Source organism: Lampetra planeri, chromosome 16 (assembly GCF_965212315.1).
Source record: "Lampetra planeri chromosome 16, kcLamPlan1.2.h2, whole genome shotgun sequence".
NCBI lineage: Eukaryota > Metazoa > Chordata > Hyperoartia > Petromyzontiformes > Petromyzontidae > Lampetra > Lampetra planeri.
The window spans coordinates 12,656,610-12,682,751 of NC_136122.1; the positions used below are offsets into that span (position 1 = coordinate 12,656,610).

The 26,142-nt window shown below is 50.2% G+C and overlaps 1 protein-coding gene across 1 annotated transcript in view; it reads right to left on the reverse strand.

Annotated features, from left to right (window-relative positions):
• LOC144722973 (N-acetyl-beta-glucosaminyl-glycoprotein 4-beta-N-acetylgalactosaminyltransferase 1-like) overlaps window positions 1-26,142 on the reverse strand; it is a 107,268-nt gene that overhangs the window by 43,086 nt on the left and 38,040 nt on the right. The window contains exons 2-6 of the mRNA XM_078601441.1: window positions 22,042-22,247; window positions 15,843-15,977; window positions 10,393-10,488; window positions 5,069-5,159; window positions 1,663-1,763 (exon numbers count right to left, since the gene is read on the reverse strand). Coding sequence (XP_078457567.1) covers window positions 1,663-1,763; window positions 5,069-5,159; window positions 10,393-10,488; window positions 15,843-15,977; window positions 22,042-22,247 — 629 coding nt within the window. The remainder of the gene's footprint in view (window positions 1-1,662; window positions 1,764-5,068; window positions 5,160-10,392; window positions 10,489-15,842; window positions 15,978-22,041; window positions 22,248-26,142) is intronic.

Consider the following 26,142-nt stretch of genomic DNA (forward strand, 5'->3'; position numbering starts at 1 on the left):
GCAAGCAGCATCCTCCCCTCTCTCCTGCCACGTGCCCACACCCCTGCAACACCCCCCCCCCCCGCGAAAGGATTTTCGCTTTCAGTTTTGATTTTTTTTACAAGTCGACTGGAAACTCCTGAAGGCTAGAGACACAAAGCGACTGTAAAACAGATGCAGGTCTCCATGGCAACAGGCCTCCTCCCTCCCTTCCCCCCATTACTCCCACGTCAACAAACGAGTTGCTGCAGTGCAGGGACGCTGGGTACAATGAGAGCAGGAGGAGGAAGAGAGAGGGAGCGAGCGCGGTGGCGCCGGGCGACACTTTTCCCTTTGCCGATGGGAGTGAGCCCCGCACGCAAATTAACCGCCCACGCCGCGGGTCGCATCCCTCCGCTCCCCCAACCCCCTCCCAAAGGATCACACGGTGTCCTGGCAAATAAAGTCGAGGGCAGCCCTAATGGAGCGGTCGCGCTGCACCAAGAGCTCTCCAAAGATCGTTGCGACGATTTTGCCTTTTCATGGATGACCTTTAATGGGTGGCCAAGGTTCTGGCAAAATGTTGACTACCTCGCCCGATATGCCGGAGGTCGTGGGTTCAATCCCGACCATGACGCCTGCACATCTGGAATGTGCGCCTCTCTCTCCCCGTGCTCGCGTGGATTTTTCTCCGGCTTTTCCCTCCACATTTAGAATCGACATGCATTTAGAGTATTTGGCTGCTGTAAATATCCACATGATAAGCCACTTCTCGTTGAGCGATCATTTGTGGCCAAGTCGCTTCGGAAAAAAGAGATGTATAGCTCAGTGGGCCTTACCTGGTAAAGAAAAACAGTTTATAGAATTAAAACTCAGTTTTGTGTGGTGAGCGTGTGAAGAGGTTTGAACGGAGCGGACCGAGAGGAGGCTTCGGGCGGCACCTGCACTCAGTTCTGCATGGCCAGATGAGAATGGGGACCACAGTCACACATCTACCCAATCACTCGCCTTCCCACTCATCAACCAACCCATCATTACACTCATACACAAACCCATCACTCACCTGCCTGCTCACCACCCACCGCATCACTATAACCACCCACTTATTCACTCACCAACCCACTCATCAACCAACCCATCATTACACTCATACACAAACCCATCACTCACCTGCCTGCTCACCACCCACCGCATCACTATAACCACCCACTTATTCACTCACCAACCCACTCATCAACCAACCCATCATTACACTCATACACAAACCCATCACTCACCTGCCTGCTCACCACCCACCGCATCACTATAACCACCCACTTATTCACTCACCAACCCACTCATCAACCAACCCACCATCAGAGCCACATACCCAGTCATCGCCAACCGATCCATCATTACAACCAAGCACCCACTACTCACTTGCCCACTCATGCCCTCGCCCACTTGTCCTCTTGCAAACCCACCATGCCACCAACTCGAGTGGGCTGGGTTACCCGTCGCAGTGCGTTAAGCACCGTGCCACAGCTCCCAATGTCCACTCGCACTCGCTCGGCCCACAAAAATACATGGAGCGGGCCACAGTTGCACGTTTAAAACACGTGTTTGGACTGCGCGCGAAGACGCAGTGGGGCCGTGTGGTGGCGGATGCGGCATCGTGTTGTAAACAAAGTAAAACAACGCGGAGAAGAGCTGTAAATAGCGCACCTTGCCCACGTACGCCATCAGCGCCAGGTTGGCAGGTTTTTCATCGGGGCTGAGCCAAAACTCGGAGTTGTCGTCGGATGCGATCGTGAAAAGAAACTCACCTGCACACGCGCACACACGCAAACACACATCCCGGACACACGCACGAACACATATACACACACACACGCATATAAACACACATAAAAAAACGTACGTACAAAAACACATGCAAACACATGCAGACATACAAACACACACATGCAAACGCGAACAAACACACATGCATATACGAGCACACATGCAACCACACAAATTGGCACGCAAAAATACACCCACACACACGCAAACAGAAAACACACACAATTACAACACGGACACGCATGCAAACACACAGCTAGCACACGAACACAACACATGCGCAGAGACACAGACACACACACACACGTGTCCAAAGTCAGCACCAGTTGACCTCCAGAGGAGACAATGGGCACAGACTTCGAATGTTACAGTGTGGAATACCCGCAGCGGACTCCTCACCACGGGGGAATGGATTCTGAGCGCAGCCTCCGCTCACGCTGTGCTGCTGGCAACGCAATAGGTTTGTCCGCGTGATGCATGCGCACCAGCGCGCGCGTGCATCGTAATTTGCCGAGCAGCGTCGCCAAAACACAAATCGGGAGATGCGAGCGAGCGAGCGCTGAGAGCGTCGGGACAGCGTTCGTATTCAACCACTTCCCAACGAGCGACCGTATCCGGTCGCCGCCACCATACGCCCTTCCTTGCAGTTAACAAGTTTGAATGAACACGAACATTGGCATCCTCGCGGAGGTTCGATTTATAAGGGAGCAACTTCGTAAACACCCTGTTGACTTCCAAAAATCCCGCACCTTCCCTCGGGGCTATTTTACGTTGATAACGATAATGAATGGGAAAGAGAGATGTAACGCGGCCATTACTTGATTTTTTTTTTCCCTCCAACAACAGCCGACACAAATAAACCAGAGGCATAGTCATTAAAATGCCGCTAAGCGTGCGGTGAAATGTATCTCTACATGAAAAATGCATGAAACTCAAACACCCATTTAAAAATCAACTGCAGTGCCTCCTTAGATTACAACACTATGTGTCAGTGCGAGCGTGCGCGTGTGTACGCGCGTGTGCGCCACTACATTATCCCGACACCGTGTCTGCGCACGTGCAATGCCCGAGATGTTAACCAGCTCTTCGCCAAAACTCGTTCGCAAACTTTCGAACCGGGGTTGAATGCGTCAACGTGTGAATGCGTTCGCCCTTGTCCGTTTGTCTCCTGGAGGCCGCATTGCTATGGAGGGACTTAACCCAAGAAAAAAACGGCGTTGTCCAAAATTTGGTGGTAAAAACCAGCGCTAAAAAAGGGTTATCCTTCGGCGGCCAAGGGGGTGATGCCATCATCAGACGTGACGGTGTGAAACCGCACGACGGGGCCGTGTCGCACTTCACGCGTCGTCGGGAGACGATGCCTCGTTGTGCTCCTTCAAACGCGTCGTTACCATCACCGTGAAATAATTCCGAGTATAGGTGCGCGTTGGAGAGCGTCACAGAATCCATGCGCGCGCATGATTTTTATTCTTTGTTTTTCTGTTGCCCCACCTCCCCCCGACTGCACTGCCTTTTCCGACATGACAGCAAATGCAAGCGCCACGCTAACCTTAAACTATGAACTAAAACTATTTTTATTTGACCAGGTAAGGCCCACTGAGCTATATAGCTCTTTTTCAGAAGCTACCTGGCCACAAATGATAGCTCAAGGAAGTGGCTTATAACGTGGAAATTTACAGCAGCCAAATACTCTAAACGTGTGTTGTTGATTCTAAATGTGCAGGGAAAAACCGGAGGACCCAGAGAGAAATCCACGCAACTACGGGGAGAGAGAGAGAGAGACACGCAAACTCCAAATTCACAGGCGTCAGGGTTTGGATCAAACCCAAGACTTCCTTCCCTATGCCTTGCCGGGAAGGTGTAAACGCAACGGCACAATTTGTGGGGAGGGGGTGGGGGCGGCACAAGGCGAGATGGTTTTCCAGACTCAGAGCCCTCGTGCTCTGCAAGGGTCAGCGCGACGAGCTGCTCGATGCACATCCGACACTAAGCGTGCGCGACGCTGCGGTGCGTTGTGGAGAATAAATAAAAGACGACGGATAAAAAGACGGTGGGGGGGGGGGTGACTGGGTTCATCGTGTGAAAAATAAAATATTGCACGGCTTCATCGGCCGATGGGGGGGGGGGGGGGGTCTCCAGGACCAATATTATTCGACAGCAGTTGCTTAGGCAGGCAAAGTGCAGACCGGTTTCAACTTTCTGTGCCTCATCACTTGACGAATGATGCTGGAAAGTCGAGACGGGTCCAGAATTTGCCTACCTGGGCAAAAAGGCGGCGTGTAAACGGATTGTGGTTTATGAATAAATTACTTGTTCAGACATATTTGATCTAAAAAAAAGCACATGGAGGCGAGAACAATAGTTAACGTTACGAGGCAAGAGCCTCCCCCCGTCGGTTTTAATGCAAACATTTAACACAGAAAAGGCCAAACCACTGACAAGATGTCGAGAACAGGGGGGATTATGGACTCTGAAAATGGCCTAAGGGATTTCCCATGCTTTATCGCGGTGGCAATAATACGAATGACCTCTGTGTACAAGTTAAATATTACACAGCCGCGTAAATATGCAGAAGGTTTTTAATCAGTGCGCAATAACCACTGCGGTATATGAATCACCAACAGGGAAGTTAGCAAGGGAATTGAAGCAAACCAAAAAAACGAAAGGTGCACAGATGCTTGCCCGGATTTACAAATCGAGACAGAGAGAGGAAGATGCAGATGAGAGAACACACGCAGGTAAAACGCAACATTTTTACTGGTAAGAAAAGTTAAGTGGGTTTGGGCAGGACACGCCACCAGAGATGACGATCAATGCACAAGCATTATGATGGAGCGCCAGCCAAGGGATGGAAAGCGTCCGTGTGGTCGTCCTCCGATGAGACGGAGCTATTAAATCGGCTCGTGCGCAGGTGCGGGGTGGATTATTGCATCGTTTGGAGCGTGAGAAACGACGATAGCTTTGAGACGCTTTCACCCAGCAGGAAGGTTGTGGCTGAACGTGATGATGACGACGGTCGTGATGACGACAGTGGTGGTGGTACACGTGCACACCCACTGGACCACACTGACGCTCGTGCATTTATGGGTACAGACGGCGCGAGGCCACGAATGGGAGATGACGAGGAGTTGCCTCCCGTACTTCTCGTTAGATTAACACGCACGACTCTCGGCCAGTGCATTTGGAAAAAATCTTTACCGAAGCAGCAAGTGCACGCGATCTTGGCAGCGGGACGGCGCACCACGGGGATGCACTGGGCGGTAAAAAATAAAATAAAAACACGTACCGTCGGTGGACGGGTGCAGGTAGCCAAATATTCTGAGGCCGTAGTTCTTCCACTTTGGCGTCAGCGCGAGCTTGCTTACAAACGTTCGACTCTGCAAAAGCACAGCACGACAAGACACAGCTTGTACAAAGCAAAAAAAAAAAGTAGAATCTCAATTTATTTAATTCGGCGTTCATGATCAATCCGTGCGCTGACAAATCGACTCGTCATTCAAATGACAGCTTGGTGCAGTGTTCGTATGTCCGCGTAAATGTAAGCACCGGGGAGACAAAGTTGGCCAGCTGATGTACAGAGAGCACTCGAATGATGTAAAAGATTTATGTCGCCACTCTGTCCAAGCCCGCTTACTTGTCTTAACAGTTTGAATGACGTCTTTAACCTGAGTGTGCAATGGTCTAAGAAATCCATGATCGCTGCTTATTTACCACCAACTAGTTTATATTTTATTGGCCCAAGATTGAATGGATTGACAGGGTGGGCACAGGACACGCTGGAAAAAATCAACATACAAACACTTTTATTTAACGCAAGAGCTGCCGATTGCAAAATGACTGTGACATGTACAAGTGTGCCCAAGTCGAACTTGTAAACACATGAAAAAAAAGATCACATTTACATTTTAATGAACAGACCCCACCATTCAACAACGAACCTGCGTTGCCAATTTTGAACGGGTAAAGGCTGCTCCTTTGTTGTTATTAACGCCTCTTGTAATTTAGCGAGAACATTGGCACGAGCCGTGACGCACCGACCGGTGCAATTTCCAGCCGCGGCCGTTAACCGGCACGACACGGAACATCCACCTCCGCGCCGCGTTCCACACTGGCGCAACGCGAAAACGATAATAGGACGGCGCGCATCCCCAGCTGCTAATTGGGCCACAATTTTCTGCCCGGCTAGGTGTGTGCGCGGTGCTGGTAAGCGGCTGACCCGCGCGCGGGTGTTTTATGGGGCCCGCTCGGTTTCGCGCGTGGAGGAAATAGCGCACGACGCATCCCCGCAAGCGTGTTGTGGGGTGGGGGGGGTGGGGGCCAGGCGGGGCGATATTTCTCGGCAATTTGTACGACAGGAAATTACATTTGTTCACGAGCCGGGGGGGGCGGAGGGAAGGCGCGTTTAAATTGATGTGGCCTCTCGCCGTTCCTTAAGCGCCGCTTGCGAGAGGGGAAGTGCCGAAACAGAGTGGAGATTTGTTTCAATTTCGGCGGCTGAAATAATTGCGTGCCCGCCACCGCCGCTCCGTGGCCTCGGTGGCTGGGGAAGGAAGGGAGGGCCCAGTATGGCCGAACCAGATGCGAATACCGTGCAATTTCCTTCAATAAATAAAATAAAAATTATTGTACTTTTCCATATTTTATCCCGAAAAGTGGCATTTGCCATCTCGTCGTGAGATGAAGCGTCCACGAAGATCTTTCGCAGAGCAGTTGTAGCCCTTGGTGGTAAGAGAGCCCTTTAAGTGGCCTCTAGTCCACAGAAGTAGGGGCAAAGCACTCTCCCACCCACTCTTCCACTGAGGGTATTTCTCAATGCACCGACAGTCAAAGCAATATTTCTTTTTTATTCTTAAGAGCTAGAATTTAGCCGAATGTTCGGAACCCTATTTAATGTTTACGCATTATTTTTGTGCAGGACATCGGTGAAAGGGCTGAAACGACTCCCCCGCCCACGCCCAAGAGCCCAGTTTCGATCGTGGGCGGCTGAAACCTGGATTTGTGCCCAGGTCTACCGCGCGGGTTCTTGAAACTGCGAGATGGACTCACGGCACCGGCACCGCAGACATTCCCGACCGCGCCTTCCACAGCGGAGGGTATTCAGAACCGTTAGTATTTAAGGTTACATTATTACTAATAATTGCAAAAAAATTCCGTTTATTCTACCGACGGATTTATAGAGGTGGTGGATCCAGCTATCGCTACGGGGCTAAATGGGAGCGCATCGGTCGAACTGAAAAGGAATTTTTTGTGAAGCGGTAACAGAGCAGCTAAGCAGATGTCCAGCATGGTCGGCCATTAATTTGAGTGCGCCGAGTGATGGGGGAGCCGGCGAACGAGCGACGGCCAATCGGAGTTCTTGATCTGTGTGGCAGAGGCACCGGCTGCGTTCTTTTCGGCAAACCGTCACTCAAAACGGCTGGTGGGGGGGCCCTTTGCAGGGGTATGCTAACGACGCGCAGATCGATCATGTTGATGGATTACCGCGTGGTAAATATGTGCGTCGAATAGTGCGCGTTTAGAACCGGTTGTTATTTTCGGATCTGAGCGAATTCATTGCGAGGGATATGCCGACGTGTGCGACTTGGGCTAACGGAGAGAAGAAAACATTACAAACGAGAGAGGACAAACCGGAAAATGATAAAAATGAGATGGCCAAATCGAGATGAACGGTGAATGGAATTGTCACCCCCTAAGCATGACAATGTATCGAATCGCCAGTGTGGGAAATCGTTGTGTTTCTAGCTTATACGAAGAGGAATCAATAAAGGCCTCGCGCTCCGTAATCGCATTACCCATTCCTCTGGATGCTCCCAGTGTCCGTGGTGGATATTAGAAGGAATGATGGCATGTCAACCGAAAAGTTAACTTTTTTCTCTCTTTAAATTACCACTTTGCAATAAATATATAAATATCCTGCACGCATAGTTTTCAAACCTGCTATATTTTCACTGAAGTGTCAAAAGCTGCTGAGCAGTGACTGCTATGTGTGACAGCGAGGTGCGACTGCAAGGTAATAAGACTGCTAGGTAAGTGGAACATTACGATTCATGACCACCCTCCCCCCACAAAACTAAGACAAAAAACATAAAAAATAACACGCAGAAAAATAAAGCAAAAATGAAAAAATTAAATGAAAAAAGATTGGGTGCAATAAATATAAAAGGGGGGAGATTTTTTTTGTGTGTGCTCACTGATAAATTTGACATAATGAACTGGGGGAAAAGGAGGATATTAAGTGTCTAAAGATAGAGACATGGCCATGAAAGAGCAACCCATTAAAGAACCCATTGCTGAATTAAGCTGAAACAGTTTGAGAGGTAAGTAAGCAATTAATGTCATCCGACACTTGGGAGTGAACTATTCACCCCGCTGGCAAATTGATGAATTGTCACGACTCCCGATAAAATGTAAGAAATTATGTTTTTAATTCATTGTTGTTCCACTGTGGGAGGTGATAGCACCTCCTGTGGGTGTCGGGGTGAGGGTCATGCCGACTGGTTACAACCAAAAACATCATCACCATCGTCGGCTATCATCGATCCACTGCTAGATGAGTCCCCGCCCTCCCCACCAAAGCAATCGCTGTCTCTCATTGTTTCATGACGCAACGATTCATCTCGGCTCCCCCGCGCTCCAGACAATATCAATCGCCGCACCACCCTCCGCTTGGGACGTCCTCTCGGGCGCGTGCCCCCCCTCTCCTCCACTCCCCGCCCGTCAGTCTCAACCACCGGCCATCGCCCCCCCCCTTTCCATCGACGCGCCCCGCCCAAGAGCACTTACTTTTCCCTAAACCGTCAATACGCCGTCGATACCTCGCGTGCGCTCTCTGACCCACGCATGTATTCCTCACTAAGGGGTGGAGGTAATACATACGCGCGATTGCGAAACGTACACATGGATCTACGACAACGGATTGCATACGCGCGTGATCCCCAGGCGTGCATCACGAGCTCGATAATCGATACTGATCGATGGATAGACGCATCAGTCCATCCCGAGCGGGCATAAGCTCGGCGAGCTCAACGTTTACCGTGGCGGCACGGGGTAATGAGCCGGAATGGTGACAACTTAAAAAGCCATCACTTTTAAACGCTACGTCCTATATGATGGGCTGACAAGACTTCCTCGGATGAAATTGCCAGAAGGCAGTATACGTCGTATAAATCAAGGCGACTTATGCTCTACGCGAAGTTTAATTGCCGGTATCCCACAGAATTGGCCGGAGGCAACGGAGCTAAAATTGTCTGTAGACACAACTGGCTGGGCGAGGTAGTGTGCGAGCAATTTTATCCTTGCCTTTGATGGCAAGATGTTCAGGAGCTGAATTCCAATGTCAAGGTCTGCTTGCCACGAGAGGGCTTCAGGAGAGAGTCGGTGTAGTATTGCTATTCCTCCTTCGTTGAAGGGGCGCAGACGACCGTGGGTTTACGCCGTGGTCTAGAGTTTGCGTTGCGTGGCCACAACTGCGCATCAGCCTGCTGACCATGTTCTGATGCAGTTGACAGCTACACCGGTGTTGATGAGGAATGTCAAAAAATCCAGCAGACGCGATGCTTGTATCTCGTATTTGAGGTTATTATGCAATCCAACTCTCCAGGTATACCGGTCTCACCACCTCGCTTGCGAGCAGCGCAATGAACGGTGGTCATGTGGTTTCTAGATTTGTCGATGAAAAATTTATTTACAAGTTGTACCATGCACTCGTCAAGCAAATATGGATGATTTTCTGTTCATATGTGTATCTTATGCAATGGTTTGTCACGTGACCCCCGCAGGCACTGGAGGCGCTAAATTCCGCACCAAGTAAAACCCACGTTTTTTTTCTTGATTTCAATTGATTTTTGAATCTATTGAGATGTTGACTCCCTCGCCTGGTATGATGAAGGAGTTCGTGGGTTCGATCCCGACCCTGACGCCTGCTGTATATTTGTAGTTTGTGTGTGTCTCTCTCCTCGTGGTCGCGTGGATTTTTCTCCGGGTCCTCCGGTTTTTCTCTCCACCTACGATTACGTTTGTCTACGTACGGTGCGAAAGAAGGGGTAGAGGTCGCCATCTCCTCGCTTGTCAAGTTATGATGGCAGTACAGCAAGTAGATGAATTTCCATTTTTTACGGACATTGAGTGTTACCATCCTTGCAGATGTGGCTTTTTTCCAGGTACTCCGGTTTCCTCATGGAGTTGGACAAAGGTCCCAATATAGGACCACAGAGAGCTTGGGTAACTGTTGATAGCACGGGTTTTGTCCGCTTTCCTGATTGTCTGTGTTTTGCTGCGCCTCCGTGCTTAAAACTGTGTGCGTTACGAAGTGTCCGGCAATCTTGAGATGGACTTTGCACGATTGACTATAAATATATACGTAAATAATCAGAACACGGCCTATTCATTTATTCAATAAATGAAAAATGTGCAGTATCTGTTCGATTGGCTGATGCGGAAACACAATCCGTGTGTCATCCACACCATGTCAAACACCTCGCTATCTGTGGGGATGTATAATACAACAGCAGCAGCAACGCAGAGATAATTCTGTTTGGGTTTCCCGTGTTCCCCCTGCTTGTTGCGCCTGGTGCTGGCGACACCGGCCAGCCGCCCCACACACCGACTTACGTGCGGGAAAATGGGGAAGTGGATGTTCTTCCTAAGCTGTCCCACGGACGAGCCACACCAATCTTCGAAAACGTGCAGGTTGGCACGACCTTTGAACTGCACCCACGCAAGGGAAGGGGTGGTGGTAGGGAGGGAGGCACGGCACAGCCAACATGTCAGCTCGGTCAAGTGGCACCAAGTAGCACGGTTGGCACACAAATGAATGAATGATTACCGTGGGCACCAAACAAAACTATCAGTCTAAGCCCGATTGCTCATGAATGTACAAATACATAGCAATATCTTTATTGGCTTTCACTTTTTCCAGCTATGAACAAACAGCACTCTGCTTACAGCAAACAAGTTATCCTGGGCAACGAGCTGCGTTCGAGTAAACGCACGCAGGCGACGGAATTTCACAAGAGACATTCTCCTTCGCGGGCGGCGCTGCCGTATGAAATGACGCTCGTGTGGACAGCCTGGCGCTCGGGCGGCCGGAGTTCGCAGGCAAATGTTTTTTTTTTAAACCCTCGAGGTCACACCGTGGAGTGTGTGCCAACGTTCAAAACGACCGCATGCGCGCTAACACATTGTGTCTGGCACAAGGCGGTAACAACAACAACAGTCGACGCAAAGGGGGGAGGGGGCTAAAATATTCTGTAAAATAAAAAACTTAGCGAACCGAGCGTTATGTTACTTCTGAAGCCACGATCTTTAGTTACGAATCGTGTGTTACACAACTGCTGTATTTTGGGTGTCATATTCTCTGCACAATATATGTTGGTCTGCCGACATAAATAGTTTTTGTTGCGTGTGCAGATTCATTTTACTGTAAGGGTGTATACCATGACTCACACCCCGATATCACATGCTGGTTAACATTTTGAACAACTGCATCTTGTTGTCCTTCCCTGCACCTCCGATTAGCATGTTTGGCGACGTACGGTGTGAAAGAAGTTCAACATACATACATACATACATGGAAAACAGTGGCAGTGTTTTGGGCCATTACTCTTAGCGTATAAATTATTGAAGCAAACTCTTCCTTTATCCGGCCAGGCATCTCAGTGGCATAGCGATGGGCTTGCAATCAGACTGCTGCGAGTTCAAATCCTGGTTGGGGGTTGCCTCAGCCCATCATCCAATCGGGGTAGATAAAGTGACGACCATTTTTTGGGAAAGTCAAGTGGTTGCCCATCTGGTTTAGACTCGCTCCTGCCATGGGAATGTGGAATTTCCGCTCCTGGCTCAGGGCTGTAAACAGCAGACAAGCAATGCCCCGATTATGGATTTCAGCAGAAAGTCACTATTCTGACTTTTAATGACTCCGACTCTACTGAGAAATGGACGAGCTCCTGGACCACACGGCGTAACCGTGGGCATCATTACAAAAGTGCAACCTCCGTTGTCGGAACAAAATCAGCGGGGTGGTTCACGAAACGTTTACATGGAAATTAAACAGAACGACGCCTCATTCCTGCAGTCAAACACGACGACGAAACTGGCTTTGAAGATCTCGCAGGCCCATTAGCCCCTCGTGGTCGTGCACACAACATGTGCTCGGAGATCACTCAGAATACATTCGGCATAAATTATACATCCCTGCTCTGCGCTGCCAGTCGTGCCATGCTGTGCGCTTGCACACAGCAGCCTCTCGCGTGAAAAAAAACGGCACGTAAAGTGCTAACGCGTGGCTGCGACGTCATCGCGATGTCGTGAAGTGTTTGTTGCGCTTAGCGTTTCATTGCTGCCCCCGAGTTTGCCACTCGTTACCCTCGCCCCCCTTACGCCACCACCCCCCCACCCCCCACACTCACTCTGTGCTTCAAACTGCGGCACAACAACTATTTATTCTCCTTCTTCCCAGCAGGCACTCACCCTTCCCCTCGCTTACAGAGGGGGCTTTAATGTAATGAGGGTGGAACCTTCTCCGGAATTTCACACACACACACGGACCGTACAGAAGCGCGCGCATATTTGCTGGAGTGCATGTGCCGCGGTGAAATATGCGTGGGCGCGTATCTGCAAAAAAACAAAACAGGCTTTCCAGTGATGGTAAATTCTGGGTGGTGGCTTTCTTCGTTGTTGGTACGGCGGCATTTGAATCAGTGGATGCAAATTCCACGTTCGCATGGCAGGACCACTGTATTGATGAGGTTATCGTCGTCATCACTGCCGATGGCCACAACATCACGCTGGGCGTGTGCGCCGCCGTCTTGGAAGTCGGATGCCTGGCGTCTGCCATTTTTATCGATTATAAAAAAAAAAAATTTAAACATTCAATTAATCATGGACAATTATGAAACATTTCTGTGAAGTCTACCTTGCTGATCCATGTTCTCCACTCATTCCTTTCTGGGGTCGTCTCCACGTCCACTCGAGAGCCCTGCAAATTCTGGTTCCCTCTTCGAGCCGCTATCCATCCGATGTGGTTTCGGAGTCGTTGCCGCGTGTTGTCCGGTACAATGTCTGACGATTCACTTCGTGTGCTGGCTGACCGGGCTGCAGCGAAACTTCGGACATCGAGCCGGACAACACGCGGCGACAACCTGGAAACTCTCCAGAGCCGCGGCACAGCGGCAGGACCGCAAACACCCGATGTGACGGGCGTAGCGTCATCATCATCATCATCTCTCTCCAGGCCTGCCTCTCCCGTCTCAGCCCCGGTTCTCCCACGTTCATCATCCGCACGGATGGATTCAGCCAAACCGAAAGACAAAAGATTCTTCGTAGCGATTTTCCTTGCCCCTTCGGTCCTCGCCGACCAGGCCGAGGCCTTCAATCCGCTCCACTGGGAACCCCGGAGCAGTCGCGGGGGCGGCCACCTCGGACAAAAAAAAAACATTTTCTTCTGGCCTGGACTTTTGCAGCTGTTTTAGACTAATTGCAGGGTGCTGATTCCAAATCTGATCTCAGATTTGCTCTATCACATCATTTTTATGCTATCGGCATACCCCATTTTCATTGATCTTACTCGAAATTAACTATGTCACTTATGATTGCAAGTTGTTGCGAGTCAGTGACTGCTTTAGTGTTAAAATATGGTGCTGTATTTTTAGGATAGTGTGTTTATCATATAATTTTATGTAGATATCCACATTTATTTCATACTTTTCTTCTGCAGTTTTTATTGAAAATGCAATATTTGATATCTCAAAAATGTGATAGACAAAAACTGATGCCAGATTTGGAATCCGCACCCCAAAATGACCTCAACACCGTTGGAATACCTTATGCCAGAAAAAGTGTGTTGACCAGTGTTATCGCCGGTGCCGGCTCGGAGCCCCCGACCGACACGGCGTTAGCCCCCCCCCCCCACCGCCCCCAGGCAAACCGGGCTGTCACGGCGTCACCCACGTTGTGATTCCGCTCGAGAGGGCACACCTCCGTCTCGGCGCATCTCCGTGTCCCACTGCAAAGTCATTCACGTGGGGCCACCTCAGCGGTCTCTCTCACTCTCTCTCGTCACTTTGAGATTCATTCACAGTTTGAGGAAGGCCGTTTTCATCCACCACGTCACGGAAGTTTGGTAAGTCAGCAATGGCAGCCGAGACCCCCACCGACCCCCTCCGGGAGTCAATCTGTTTGCGAGTCATTCCATGTAATTGATTCATTATTTTGGTCCTTCTTCTATCTTTGTCAAATGTCAATATTTACAAGGGTAGATCGACTTTCGGTACTATATCATACAAACACACACTCTCTCTCTCCATACGAGAGTTATTAATAGTTGGCAGTCACTGCAGTCCAGCGCCTGCGCAATGGTTAACGCCCATGTGAAGCCCCGAGGAGTTCGCTGGGTATTTAACGGCGGCGAGCGACCGCCATTGCGGTCGTATTTCTCGGCAAGCGCCTGAACCGTAACGGCCGCGCACTTCCCCAAGTTTCTGGACGATGAATCACGCGCGGGGAAGCGTCCCCCAAGTCCTGGCTCCGTTGCCGCCGTCGCCACCGCCAACGCCGCCGCCGCCAAACTTTTTTTTTTACAAGTCATTTGTGGATGCTTTACCGCCGACCCATGAAATGGAGAGAAAAAAGAAAAGAAAACCGCGGCTGCCTTTTCCTGGGCGTGTGGCCTGCGGATATGTAATGTGCGTCTCTGTTTTTACCCAATTTTATTTCACTTGTACTATCAGCGTCATGTCAGGAGACAAAGTATCTGTTCGAAACTCTCGCACAGCAGTGAATCGCGAGACCCGTGGAGTGTGACATCACAGAACTACTTCCCTTCAAGCTACATTATTTATCCTGACGGGAGCACTTTCCACAACCCCGTGCTCCAGAGCAATGCTTGTGTGACGTGGAAATCGAACTATTTTTTTAACAATCATATTATTTCATGTAGTATTTGGTGACTGGGCTGAGACCATCCACTCGCTCGCTCCACTTGAGACAGCGATTTAATTATGGGCGGTTGAACCTCGGATTTTAAACCAGGATCTCAGCAGCGCCGGCTCCACCCCCACTCTCTCCTGTTCCTTACTGCGCGACGGCACGCCGCGGGCACAGCCAACCTAGACCCTGCCTCCTGCCTCACTCACGGCGAAACCGCACTACGGGAATTGGCCAGCGGGCGTAGCAGCGATTGCCCGCGACCCCGTGGCAGCCGGGTGAGAGGTCACGACCACGGGCGCGCGAGGTCCACCCCTCTGCCCGCGGCGGCACAGTGGTGCAGCAGGACTGACGGCAAACCGGACACACTCTGCCGCCTCAACGTGATAAAAATATATAATAGGGGACACGTTTTGGGCGATGGCTCTTTCTTCGTTGCAAACAAAACTAAATGTACGGCGGCAAGTAGGTTGCTAACGTGTTCGTGTCGATGACTGAATGTTTTCAGTTTGGATTTGTGAGTTTCCTCCGGCCACTCCGGTTTCCTCCCCGCACGCAGTGCCCTTAAACACGTACACACGTAACACGCCTTACTTTCATGATGTGGTAATGCTTCTCGTTACTTATCAAACTCCGAGCGAGCGACGGCGAGCTTTGCGCCGGTGCCGTCGCTGGGCAGACGTAACGCAACGGACGCCGCCCAGCCACGCGAATCGCTAAATTGTCCAAATTCAGGGTCACGATTGGATTCGACAAAGGATTCCACCTTGCCTCGATTCCAGCTATCATTTCGACTCCTTGGTCCAGACTGCCTCGACGGTCCTTGTTTGATCAGCACGATTGACACTTCCCAGTCTTATTTCTTCTGTCTCGTCTTGTTTGCAGCCGACTCGTTTGCACCGTCCATCTTATCGAACCGCCTCTCGTTTTGTTGTCTCTCGTTTGTACTGCCGCATCTGCGCTGTGCCTCTCGCTTGTACTGCCCCACTCTGCTCTTCCCTCTGTCTCCTCTGCACTCGATCTTCTCTCGTCTCCTGCCATCTGTCGACCTCATTTGTCCCGACCGTTTTACCCTGACGGTGACGCGACAAAAAAAAAGTCTCGTAAAAAATAAACTTGGCGAAATTGCCTGCACCCACCTGGGGCTCCCACGAGGTTTGGGGGGGCGGAGCGCCACCCAGTCCCCGACCGGGTCCCCCACCAACGCCCGGAGGCTCCCCAGGGCCCCCATCATCGTCCTCATTGACCCCCTCATCCGGTGGAACGCCGTGTATCTACCAGAAGCACGGGGGGTGGAGGTGGGGAACCACACGGACACGGGGACGCGGGGACACTTTAAAGAAACCCGTGCTTGGGACGCAGGCAAGCAACAGCGGAGTGATGCGTCGGCCAGCAATGTATTCGCACGACCGTAATACGCTCGCATCAGATCGCGCGCGTCAGAATCCACTAATTACAATTTACGCAAATCGCGTGCAAATTAAACGCTAACGATACATTTGGGCTAATGGAGCGAAGGAAACTCCACCGAGACGCCGCGCAATGAGGGCATGGTACAAACAAGGCAGGGAAAGTCGGACAAACAAAAGTGAATTGAATGAGGGCCTGAACCGAAACAATTTATTGTATTGCTGGGGGCGGGGATGGTGGGAGCCATTGCTACATGCCTAATTAGAGGACATGGTTGAATCCAGATGACCTTTATAACCAGGTGAGAGCCCACAGAGCCTGGAGTCTCTTTCTTAAGGGAGACTTGGGTTTCAATAAGTTCAGCGAAAAAGCAATTTCCCAAGTGTAACACGAGAAAATAAAACACCTTTGTATGTACGTGTGCACGTTGCACTTCTTTCACACCGTGCGTAGCCAACCGTGCTAATCGGAGGTGCTGGATGTAGGCCTCTCCGCACTGTCAGAGAAGGTGGTTAACTTGAACATACTTAACCATGCTGGTCAGTGCGAGTGGCCTAGAATGGAACTCTGGTCACCGGGTTCGTACCGCGGTGCGCGCTAACCACTGCGCCACCACTCCAATTGCACCGCGTATTCTTTCGGGAGAGTCTTGAGGAACCGAATCAAATTTTCCTCGGTTCCTGAAGAAGTTCCAAGCACGTGGAGAGAAACGTCGGACATCGTGCCGAACAACGACGAGTGGCACGACCCGAAAACAAAACAGGTCGGGAGAGCCACACAGCAAGCACAACCACGGCCGCCCACGCAACGGGAAGGATTAGCATTCACATTTCCAAGTAATGTAAATACGATAAGATTATTCAACGTTAATTATTATTTTAAATTATGTAGTAGGTTCCGGCGATGTGCGGGCTTACTCCATAGAACGAAGATAAGGAATTTAGCGAGTGCGTGCGTGTGTGCTCTGCTCTCTTCAAACTTTTCGATAGGCGCAGCTTTACAGGCGGAATAGGCGCCGGCTCAAATTCCAGATCACTCCTCCTCATGCACAATTAATCCTCTCGAAAGCGTTTGCGCAGCATTTTTAATTCCGGCGGAATTAAACTGTTTACTCTCTGGCATTTCAATGTTTTATTCCATTAAAAAAAAAGTTGTGCCTTGCAGAAAGGTTACAATGCGAGTTGCTGGCACTCCATTTACAACACAAAAGGTTAAAGAGAATAGCTCATTTATACACCAGGGAACGGTGCTAAGAAAAAGGGCTGCCCGTGCCGGCGGGAGCTGTTTGCAGAGAGGGGGGGGGGGGTCCCCTCTTAAACTCGCATTGCAAATATTTCCCGTTCGCGAGCGCGCCTGCGATTGTTTGTATTTTTTTCTTACGTCTCGTTTTTTTTTCTTAATCTGCCGCTGCAGCAGCAGCAGCAGCAGCAAATTCAACGGCACACGGGCAACGGTGAGTTTGACAACGTTGCCGCTGTGTAACGCGACGACGAGACTTTGCGATTCCGTGACACTTTCTCTGCCCATGTGCAAGGTGTGCCAAGATGGATCGCCGCATCGCAAATCTGTGGAGAGATGGCGACGGATCGGGGAGGCCTTCATCCAGCAGTAGGGCACCACGGTGGTGAGATGTTAACTACCTCGACTGGGAAACAGGAGGTCGTGGGTTCGATCCCAACCCTGACGCCTGTATATAATGGAGTTTGCATGTTTCTCTATCCCCGTGGTTGTGGATTTTTCTCCGGAACCTTCCATTTCTCCCTCCATATTTAGAATCAACATCACGCATTTAGAGTATTTGGCTGCTATAAATTTACACAAAAGCCACTTCTCATTGAGCGATCATTTGTGGCCAGGCTGCTTCGGAGAGAGCTGTATAGTTCAGTGGGCATTACCTGGTAAAAAAACCAGTTTAATGGCAGTAGATAGAGACTATTATTGTTATCACGCTTTTTACCCAGAAAGGCCTCGCGGAGTCTCAAGACTCGTTTTCAGGGGGGTTCTGCAAAGTTTTCCCGAGTAGGGGACGTTGTTTCGGCTGCGTGCGATCACAATCGCAGTCATTTGCAGGGAATCTTTCAGCATTGGGATGTTTGGCCAATGCCGGCTACATTATGTGTGTGTTATTTAAGCTGATCAGGATGATGATAATGAAACCTTTAGAAATGCAACCATTTCAAGACACAAATGGGAAGTGGTACAGGGGAGGAGACGGTGGAGGGGGGGGGGAACATCATGATGGGGTGGTGGGGGGCGGATTTTCAGAAATTATTTTTTCCAGAAGTAGCAAACAGGGTGGAAGTGAAACGCTGCGGGGCGTGGAGTGAGAGAAGAGACGACGGCGTGCGATAAAGGCACGGGCGTGATGACACTTCACAAGACCAGAGACCCTCGGACAACAGGCGGACGGAAAAAGCGGGAGGTCTTGAGAGCCTGAAAACTTGAACAGGGGGAGGGGGCGGGGGTTGGGGCACAGGGAATCTGGCAGCGGCGAGAGCATCACATTTGGTGCGTTTCACCGAAAACAGAGGAGCAACCCCCCCCAAAAAGGAATCGGGGGTTCCTTGGCATTGCGGTCGACCTTCTCGGCAGAAGTTCCGACACAAAAACGCGACGCCGCCCTGTGCCGTGGACGCTCCAGCAGTGGGCGAGTGCCAATTGAGGCTTTTGTTGCATTATTTACACGTCATTAGTTTTGGGCTTTATTTATGCATACGTTTATTACCTTTAATTCTGCAATTAATAGCGTTGTTTATTTCATTACGTGACTTCGAATAATGCGGCGTAAGGATTCCCCCCCCCCCCACGTCCTCCCAACCCTTCACGATAAAAGTCCCCGAACATAAAACGGAACATTCGACACATATGGCCATCAAAAGGTAATATTTGTTTCCCATATGTTCCGCAGAGGCGCAATATGCCATTTAAAAAGAAAAATGATTTATGTAAAATCTGATTGGGAAAGACGCGTGAGCTCGTGACCGAAAATATATTCCTGGCACTTGCTCGGTTTGCTTAAAAAACATGAAACCTGATATTTATTCATTTGTCAAAAAGTCTGGTTGTCTCCAAACCCAAAGGCGTGCCACCACTGCCACTGCTTCACAGCGAGGCATGTAATTATGCATCGATTTAAATACAATCGCCTGCTTTCACTTCTGTGTGGGGGGGCGGGGGGGGGAAATTTAATTTATTCATGATGTATGCAAATCATGTTCTCGTTTATGATCCAGGCTAAGGAGGCATAACAAATATTGCAAAAACACCCCACATGCAAACGAAACAAAATAAATTGTTGATTCTCGAATCCAATCCCGACCATCGAATCGTCAAAAATGAATCGAATCGTCAAAAATGAATCGAATCGCCGGGTTGTGGGACGTGAATCGTACCTACCGTGCACGGTGCCCCATCACAACCCAAGCCCAGCAGCAACAACAACAAAAGCAGCATCATCGTCATCATCACTTTCACAGCCACAGCCATTAGCCAATGATCGCTATTGCGTCCGCATCGTCGTGAATTCCCTCTCGCTCCGATTCCAAACGCTTGCGGGAGGTCACTCCGCCATGGCTGTCCCCCATTCACCATCGTCATCGTCACGCTCCGGGGGCAGAGAGCCCCCCGTAAGTGTCCACCGCACATTTTGCAATTTGTCTCCACTTAAATTTCGATTTAAAGCTTTCGTGATTGCAGGGATTCATCTTCTTGGTTCTTTCGGTAAAGTCACGTAGAAGGGAAATAATAAAATAATAAAAATAAAACATAATAAAATAGTTCTCACGACGTTTCGGCCACAACACAAGTAGCCGTCCTCAGATGAAGAACAGGTCTGTTGGAAAGACACCTGAGGACGGCTGCTTCTTGCGTTGTGGCCGAAACGTCGTGAGAATTATTTTATTATGTTTTATTTTTATTATTTATTATTTCCCTTCTACGTGACTTTAACGAAAGAACAGAGAAATTGTCTCCACTTCCCTCTGTCTTGTGTCAATGTGCTCAAGTCGTGCGGCATCCTTCTGACACCAATCTCTGATGGCGTCCGTCAAGCCGTTCTCCGATAGAAATTCCCCTCTTCTTTCCGGTTCCTTCGAATTTTTTAGAATAACACACTTCAAACGTTCCTGTCGTTGTCCGTCCGACTACACGTGGTGTCCGTCCGACTACACGTGGTGTCCAAATAGTGTCAGGTCCCTTCTCATCACTGCCTGCATCATCATGTCCCCTTCCAAGTACAATATTTTCTCCTACTTCTACCACCTCGTATTTCTGCGTCTCGCACGAGTCAGCACCCCCACCCGCCCCCTCAGCCTCCCTCCCCCCAGCCTCCAGCCCCCCGCCCAGTTCTCTACTAACACTTCAATCAGAAGCTGTTGAAAATGCCTCTGGGTGTTCAGGTCACCAACAAAATGCGAGGGGCAACGCGATCCTCCGGGAGCACCGATTTGGATAACCCCGATTTGGTTCACGCGCGGCTGGCCACAGCTTGCAAAGCGGCCGCAGGAAAAGCAATTAGGAGGCTCGCTCATTATGGTGTCATTTGAATTCCCGGCCACTTTGCGAGCGCGCGCCGTAGGGCGAGGCGGTGGCGGCTCCAACCGCGGCGCCGCGTGGCCGGGCGCGTGGTCTTTAAAACCGCGCACTGCTTTTCAGACATCCCAAGTCGTTAGCCTCGTGATAATTTTATACAATTTCCGAGGGGGGGTTTTCGTGTGACGCTCTCTCGCTCTCCGCAAAAATTATTTTCAATCTAACTTGTTTCCCCCCGGGGGCAAGAAAACATATGCATACATATGACGCATTTAAAACAAAAAAATGACACCGTGGTGCGAATAGAATGAATTATACATGGCCGTCAGTTAAACAGCAGGTTTTTAAATACCATTTTTTTCGCTGTTAAGGCTCACTGGGAGCATATGCCGCACCTTAAATACTGAATAAAAACACACATGCAGACACACACACACGGGGGCATGGTCACGTGCAACATTATAGTCAGAAAATGCACTCTGGCGGCGTTTCAGATAAATATGCGCTCTTGTAAAATATTATTACCCCGAGAGACAGAAATAGGAGAAACATGGGTCAAAGAACAGAGGGCAATTCAGAGATATTATACTGACTGTAAAGAAAAGTAAGTTGGATGGGGCAGGGCACACGATGGCGAGGGGGGGGATGATGGCCCATGAACAAGAGTGGTGACAACCAAAGTAAAGAATCAATTCTGAAATCGCATCGCAGCCCTGTATCGTGACAATTATTCGGCGGTGGTGGTGGTGGTGGTCGAGACTAACGGAGCCACGGCGGAGGGAGAGAACCGCACGTGGAAGGACGACCGCCGTCCAGATGGAACGATGATGATGATGATGATATCGGTTCACGAGCATGAAGGGAGATGGATAGCAACATCGCGGGACACCGAGGGATGGAGACGACCCTCATTCAGCTGTGGATATATCACGGCTCACAATGATGATGCCGATGAAGAAATAAAAAGAAAATACAAAAGCAGCGTGCGACGAAATCCAAACTGAGTCAGCGGCCCAGAGTGGGGCACAGTCCGCTCACGCTCGCACCCAAGGGTCCACATAAGTTCCCAAAAGTGGAAGGCGAATGTCTCGCTACCAAAGGGCAGCGCCCGTGTGGACGCACTCACGCGGCGCTCCGCGCGGTACCGCATTCACACGGTCACGAAGTACCAAAGGTCACACGCCCACACGGTCGGCACGGTCGACACGGTCAAACGGTCACGCAGTACCACAGTCGCAAAGTCGCACAGTCACATGGTCGCACCTCCTACTAGGCAAACCCAGCCATTACGCGCCGCTGCAAAAGATCCATAAATCATGGCAGCTACTCGACGCACTGCATAGCCACTGCAGCCCCCTCCAGAACTACAGCAGCACCCCCCGCTCCGCCCCCACCCACCTGTCTCCACGCATCCTCCTCGTAGTCCCACTCCTCCGGCGCCGCCACCCCCCTCATCCAAGCCTCCTCTGGGCCCCCCTTGGACAGCTCCCCGCGCACCTCCCCGTAGATGGGGGGGTCCTCGACATCGCCGGCCCCGGCCCCCCCCCACCGGGAGCCGGTGTTCTTCGCGTCGCCCTCCGGCCGCCCGCCTCGTCCGTCGGGACCTGTCGGGGGTGTCGGGCGTTCCGTAGGAAGAAACGACAGCTCAGGGGGGTTTGTATTAACCTTCTAAAACGTTGCGACCGCCACCGCCGCCACAGTGTTTTGGTTTTTGTGTCACTGGGTGAAGTGTCCTCTTGGGACTGCTCGTGGAGCAGGGCATCCACCCTCGTGACAGAGAATGGCCCGCAGAAGTTGATATCACAGAACTGCTTCGGAGATCTCCTTTAGGTGACCTTTAATCAACTTTACAATGCACTCTGCTTGAGAGGTGATTGTCGCATGGTCGTCAAAACCAAGTTTATATTGTGGAGGTTTTCGTGGTTGTGCCGTACGGGTCACCGACGTGTGTTTTTCTTCAGAGTAGACCCACATTTACAATTGGTAAATTACTGTTTGTAAGTGTGGGTATACAAATTGTAAATGTTGTGCAAGTTTACTCTCCAACACACCGGTGTGCTGAAGTACTCACTAATTGGCAAGTTTTGTGCCAATTAAAAACCATTACCAATTGGCTGTGTTGGGTAGAGGGGGGTCCACGACACATTTACATTTCTGCAATCTCCAACCAATTGTTCACGCTCACTGGCCATGCAAATGAATCGGTGCTCTGCTAAAGTTCCGTCACCTTGCCGTGGTACCGATCTCTTGCCAGGCCCACGGGCCGGAGACTGCTCAGTGCTCTGACTCAGGAGCCACTTGGCCACATCAACGCGGTGACCTTCACGTTGACCTTCACGTTGACCTTTGTCATGCAGAGACTGGTGCTAACGAACGACTGAGACGATACAAAGATATAACAAATATTCACACACACGCACCCCAACACAAGTAAAGAACAAAAGACCCATTCATTATCGGAGTTTTTGTAATTGTACGCCCCAGTGCAGCCCATGAATACAAGATAGAGCTCATTATTCCCAGCAATGGGAATGGCAGATTAAATGGCACTAACCTGCCATTCAAAGACATCTTCAGTTGTAGCCAAAGTTGAAACGCAAGCACCTTGCGCACTCGTCTGTATATTTACATATATTTACAGTGAGCTCGATGTTAACACACGTGCTAATATCCTCTGCTCATATCAAAATCACCATAGACGGAGCTCCATCTCGTGAGATCTCAAAAGCTAAAAATGAACCCAACCTGCTCAGTACTTGGATGGGTCACCACCAGGGCTTGCCAGGTGTTGCAGGCGTGGGGCTGCCATCAGTGGCCAGGGGATGACAGTGCTGAGTGTCTCCGGGCTCTCCAGTTTCCTCCTCCCATACGAAGGCCAAACTCTCACTACTCTTGGACTTGAATAAACATATTCTTAGGTTTTTTCGGTAAAGTCACGTAGGTAAAAAATTAAAATTAATAAAATTGACGGTTCCACGGTTCCACCTGAAGACGGAAGCTTGTGTTGCCTCCGAAACGTCGTGATTTTTATGTTATTTTTATTTTACTTTTATTAATTATAATTTTTTACCTACGTGACTTTACCGAAAAAACCTAAGAATATGAATCCTTGCAGTCACGAAAGCGTCAAATCTTGAATAAACACCCAAAACGCATGACCCATTTGAAGCACTCTGAAACTCGGTGAACATTTATTGGCATAATCTCTTTAAGTTAATATATATATTTTGAAACAATAAATGCACTAATTATTACATAGTAAGTTAATTACACTGATGATAGTGCTGCTTTGAATATAATTAAGCACCTGTTATCACATTACTTTTTTTTTACCTTCTGTCAGCATAAACAATTCAATACTAGCATAACACATCGCACAATACCAGGCTGAGTTACACATTGCACCCCCTCTCCCTACCGTTGGAGGCTGTCGCCATCTCTCTCACACACACCTCTCTCTCACACACACACACACCTCTCTCTCACACACACACACACCTCTCTCTCACACACACACACACACACACCTCTCTCTCACACACACCTCTCTCTCACACACACCTCTCTCTCACACACACACACACCTCTCTCTCTCACACACACACACACCTCTCTCTCACACACACACACACACACCTCTCTCTCACACACACACACACCTCTCTCTCACACACACACACACACACACCTCTCTCTCACACACACCTCTCTCTCACACACACCTCTCTCTCACACACACACACACCTCTCTCTCTCACACACACACACACCTCTCTCTCACACACACACATCTCTCTCACACACACACCTCTCTCTCACACACACACACACCTCTCTCTCACACACACCTCTCTCTCACACACACCTCTCTCTCACACACACACACACCTCTCTCTCACACACACCTCTCTCTCACACACACACACACCTCTCTCTCACACACACCTCTCTCTCACACACACCTCTCTCTCACACACACCTCTCTCTCACACACACACACCTCTCTCTCACACACACACACACCTCTCTCTCACACACACACACACACCTCTCTCTCACACACACCTCTCTCTCACACACACCTCTCTCTCACACACACACACACATCTCTCTCACACACACCTCTCTCTCTCTCACACACACCTCTCTCTCACACACACACACACACACATCTCTCTCACACACACACACCTCTCTCTCACACACACCTCTCTCTCACACACACACCTCTCTCTCACACACACCTCTCTCTCACACACACCTCTCTCTCACACACACCTCTCTCTCACACACACACACCTCTCTCTCACACACACCTCTCTCTCACACACACACACACACCTCTCTCTCACACACACCTCTCTCTCACACACACCTCTCTCTCACACACACCTCTCTCTCACACACACCTCTCTCTCACACACACCTCTCTCTCACACACACCTCTCTCTCACACACACCTCTCTCTCACACACACACACACACACCTCTCTCTCACACACACCTCTCTCTCACACACACCTCTCTCTCACACACACACACACACACACACCTCTCTCTCACACACACCTCTCTCTCACACACACCTCTCTCTCACACACACCTCTCTCTCACACACACCTCTCTCTCTCACACACACCTCTCTCTCACACACACACACACACACCTCTCTCTCACACACACCTCTCTCTCAAACACACCTCTCTCTCACATACACACACCTCTCTCTCACACATACACACACCTCTCTCTCACACACACCTCTCTCTCACACACACACACACCTCTCTCTCACACACACCTCTCTCTCACACACACCTCTCTCTCACACACACACACACCTCTCTCTCACACACACACACACCTCTCTCTCACACACACACACACCTCTCTCTCACACACTCCCGCAATCCACCGAGTCAGCGGTGGGCAACCAGTGGCCCCGCAGGCGTCCCGCGGAGCCTCACTCCCCCCCTTCTCGTAGTGGCCTCGTCTCGGCGTGTGTAGGCCCATCTCGGCATGTCTAGGCTCAGTCTCGGCATGTCTAGGCTGATGCATGGGGGGGTCACGACTAGCGCACGAGCGCGACGTCAAGCTTGAGGCCCACTGAGGTGAAGGAGGGCCACTCATGTGGCCTGCAGACTATAGTCTGGGTTGACCACCACTGACCGAGTGCATGTGAACAATGAGGCAATTTCAATCCTGGACGCGTTCCTTGCTTTGGCTGCCACTCCGTCTTTGGTCTTGACTGCTGGTCATCAACGCTTGGAGTGATGACGCGTCCTGCCCAAGCGGACGTGCGCTTTATCTTCCCAGTCAAAGTGACGATCTCTCTAACCCGCATACGTGCTCGAGTCCACGCACGACATCTCTCCGCCTCTCAATGCAACTCCAAGCGTGCATCATCTCTCCACGCTAATTTGCATCCATTTTGGTTTTGTCAATGTCCACGTTTGTGATCCTCATATCAAAGCAAGGGAGCGTGGCCTCATTAAAAAA